This window comes from Argiope bruennichi, chromosome 5, assembly GCF_947563725.1.
Source record: "Argiope bruennichi chromosome 5, qqArgBrue1.1, whole genome shotgun sequence".
NCBI lineage: Eukaryota > Metazoa > Arthropoda > Arachnida > Araneae > Araneidae > Argiope > Argiope bruennichi.
Window position 1 is genome coordinate 74,873,628 of NC_079155.1, and position 3,776 is coordinate 74,877,403.

General features: G+C 33.8%; 1 protein-coding gene across 1 annotated transcript; it reads left to right on the forward strand.

Annotated features, from left to right (window-relative positions):
• Positions 1–1,219: 1,219 nt before the first annotated feature.
• Positions 1,220–3,103, forward strand: LOC129968296 (uncharacterized). The gene is made up of 5 exons (XM_056082152.1): positions 1,220–1,426; positions 1,661–1,884; positions 1,990–2,333; positions 2,496–2,741; positions 3,093–3,103. The coding sequence occupies exons 1-5, from the start codon at positions 1,220–1,222 to the stop codon at positions 3,101–3,103; spliced, it is 1,032 nt and encodes a 343-aa protein (XP_055938127.1).
• Positions 3,104–3,776: the final 673 nt, after the last annotated feature.

Here is a 3,776-nt window from a genome sequence, read left to right on the forward strand (position 1 = left end):
AAAATATTAAGTTCCATTTTTCTATCTTGCGAATATTCTTGCAGAAAAACAGAAATTTTAACTTCATTTTGATTTTCGATGCACTCTTAAGTGAAAATTTTCTACAAATCATTTTTTTTTCTTCGTGTAAATCATAGTATGAAAGAACATTTCAGTGAACTAAAGTCAAACTCTATTTCATAAATTTTGAAACTATTGTTTCAAATTTTGCATCTAATTTGCTTTATTTTGCATAAATATCTCGAAATGTGCTTGAAAATTCAAACTATCAGATTGAAAAATAAGGGTTTGTAACCAAATCATACGCCATTTTTAGTTCAGGTTTTTATTTTTTTTAAATAAGTAAATCAGAAAAATAACAGTGATTTTATCAAATAATTTTGTTGTCAAATATGGTAATATTTTGTCAAATTAATTATTTGATGATTATAAAAAAACTGAAGATTTTTTTCCTTAAAATATAATAAATAAAAAAGAAAAGAAAATCCAAAATTAAATTCACTGTCTGTTTGCCATATATATTACACACGAAAAAAAAATTTAGTTTTGGTTTGGAATTTCAAACATATTAACTGAAGAAATTAATAGTATTTTTTGTTGTTGTTGAATTATTACTTCTTAAAAATGTGTGTTTGGACTCAAGAACTTCCATCATATACGTATATCTATTCTCTCATTTTAACTTTTTTCCCATTTACAATCCCCCTCAGGGACTCGGCCTACTATAGGTGAGTACGGGTGTCCCAATCCCGAGGTTCCCAGGGATCTATACTCCCTTTATGTTTTACACTCCCCTACTCCTCCTGCTGTTTTCTTGACCCTTCCATCCCTCGACGGTAAGCGAGGGAGCTCTCCATGAGAAGCAGTCGCCGCTCTGTTTGCTTCTTGCTTCTCATGGACAGCCAAAAAAACCCCACGTGTTGACCGTGCGTGGCAACCCTTTAGACGGGTGGTGCATTGTTGGTCCCCAGTGTATCAATTCGGTCGGTAGCTAACCACCAGAGTGGTTAGTCTGCTAGGGATCAAGCGAAGGGGTCACCTTCTGGGGCTCTGCGTTAAGGGTGGTAGACGTTCCTGGAAGTGGCCCTTAGCGTATAGGTTCCAATTAGCATCAAGGTAAGCGCCGAGGCTGGGGATGCCTAGAGCCGGTGGCTGCCTTCCCTTGTTGGGCTCCGTGGTGGGCGGTGCCGTCGAAACCCGAATATGAATTGCACTTTGCATGGGTCTTTTCGAAACGTCTTTGTCCGGATATTCAATTACTGAAAATACTCCTTTTATCATCTTGCATACTGACAAAACCTTCCATAAAGTCTCGCCTTTTCTCATTCAGAAACTTATTGCCTCAACCATTGGAGAAGTCAAAGATACTAAGAAACTTAAATCTGGAGATTTATTGATTGAAGCAGCCACAAAATCACAAATATCTGTACTTAAAAATTTGAAGTATTGAGGAGAATTTCCTGTAGAAACATATGCTCATAAATCATTAAACTATTGCCGTGGTGTTATTTCCGAACTTGATCTCGAATCTGTTTCAGAATCTGAACTTGTAAGCGAGCTAAAAAGCCAAAAAGTTTGTGAAGCTCGCCGAATAAAAATAAAACGTAATGGTCAACTAATTCCAACGAAGCACATAATCTTAACTTTTTGTACTTCTCAGCTTCCGAAAACTATTCTTGCTGGCTATGCACGATATAAGGTTCGCCCTTATATTCCTACACCTTTACGATGTTTTAACTGTCAGAGGTTCGGCCATTCTAAAAACGCTTGTCTAGGTAAACAAACTTGTTCCCGCTGTGCATCATTCGGACATTCCAGTACAGAATGTAATGCAGATCCCAAATGTATCAATTGTGATAAAACCCATACCGCAGATTCCAAGGAGTGCAATAAGTGGAAAATGGAAAAGAAAATTCAAGAGTTCAAAGTAACTAAAAATTTATCGTATTCTGAGGCAAGGAAACTTGTGTATCCCCAACCTTCTAATAGATCAGCTTCATTACCATACTCACAAGTAGTCAAAAACACCATTTCTGGTTGTACTCAGACAGATGATAAATTAACTCGAGTTGTTTGTCCTCCACTTACAAAGTTACAACCTTTAACAACTAATAAATCACAGTCAGATAATCCGTGTACTCTCGTTATTGCTCAGAACCTTCCTTCACGAACTTCTAAGGATCTTAAGAAAAAAGGAAAATCAAAATATGAAGTGAGAACTGAAAAAACGGAAAGTAAAATATCTCCAGTTTGTAAGGGAACGAACCCTTCGAAACGTACATTTGATCCAGCATTTGGTAGAACTGGTGTTCCTCAGCCAACTGGTCATGAACGTGAAAATACTAATGTCCCATCTAGTGAAATACCACATGACCTACATAAATTTAAAACTATTACATATAAGAAAAAACATAAAGAAGATCAAAATTCTGAAAATAAATCAAATTCTAAATTCTGGAAGACTTCACCTCGACAAATCTCCCAATCTATGCCAGTCTCTAATCTTAGCTCTTCGCAGACCATAAATTCCAAATCAGCTGATAAAATTGATGAAACCAATTCTGAGCTTGAAACTATGTCCACAGATAAGCACAGCCAAAATACTGACACCGAAATAGAATCGGATAATGCTATTGAGTACAACCCTCACGAAACAATTGATGAAACCCCACCTGCCCCGGAACTTTCTACCGATTTCACCGCAGTTGATAAAACTGTTTTTAGACAAAGTCCCCAAAAATGTACGGTTCAATGGGTTGACCAAAAAAAAATTTACAATGAATCTTCAAATACACTTATTCACAACAAATACATAAAAAAACATCGAATAAAAAGATTACAATGAATTTTTTAACTTGACTTTGTAATATATCTGTTTTAATGCTACGAGATTTGCATTTTAACATTTTAAATTTCATTGATATTTTTATCTTTTAACATTTTTGGAAAATTTTCCTTTCTGGAATATAATTTGCATTTTTAAGAATCCTGATACTCTTCATTATTTGTCTTTCATTTTATAACGAGAATTTGTAATTTCAAATTGTATGTCTCAATTGTACTTGACATATTTTTTAATACCATATGTCTAGGCTCAGTATAGTGTTTATCTACCATACGCTTGGCGCAGTATAGCCAAACATGGCTCTTGCGCCAGAAAAATCCAATCAACCAACCAACCAACCAACCCATTTACAATCTGAAATAATCTGAAATTTCTATTTTCCAATTGGCAACTATTCAGCTCCGATGCCGGTCACATGTGTATCAAAAAAAAAATCTTTGGAATGCTGATTTTAGTTTTAAAAATTTTTACTTCAACTTCATATTTGTCATACTATGTCAGTAAATAAATTACTATTATTCTTGTTTATGTTAAATTAAAATGTTTTCGTATTTTACGAAGACTTATTTATATTCCCAGACAAAATGCAATTTTTTTCCCCTCTGATAAATATATACACATGAAGTTAGTGTAAAGTATAGCATAGAGGAATAAATCATTCTGAAAAACGTTTTCAAAGAAAGTTATTGCGTAGAAAATATCCCTCGAAAACAATATTTTATTGATATTTGAACTCAATGCATAATTCACATCGAGTTTAACTGACATAGCTATTCGATTATACATTATGCATTTTCATTTTAAAAAATAGTTTAAATAAAATTACATATTTGTGAACTATCGGCCGAAAATGTGTTTTGGTCTTTAAAAAGATACTTGTTCTGATAAAATTTTGAAAGTGTTGAAATTAAATTGATATAATAAAACTGAA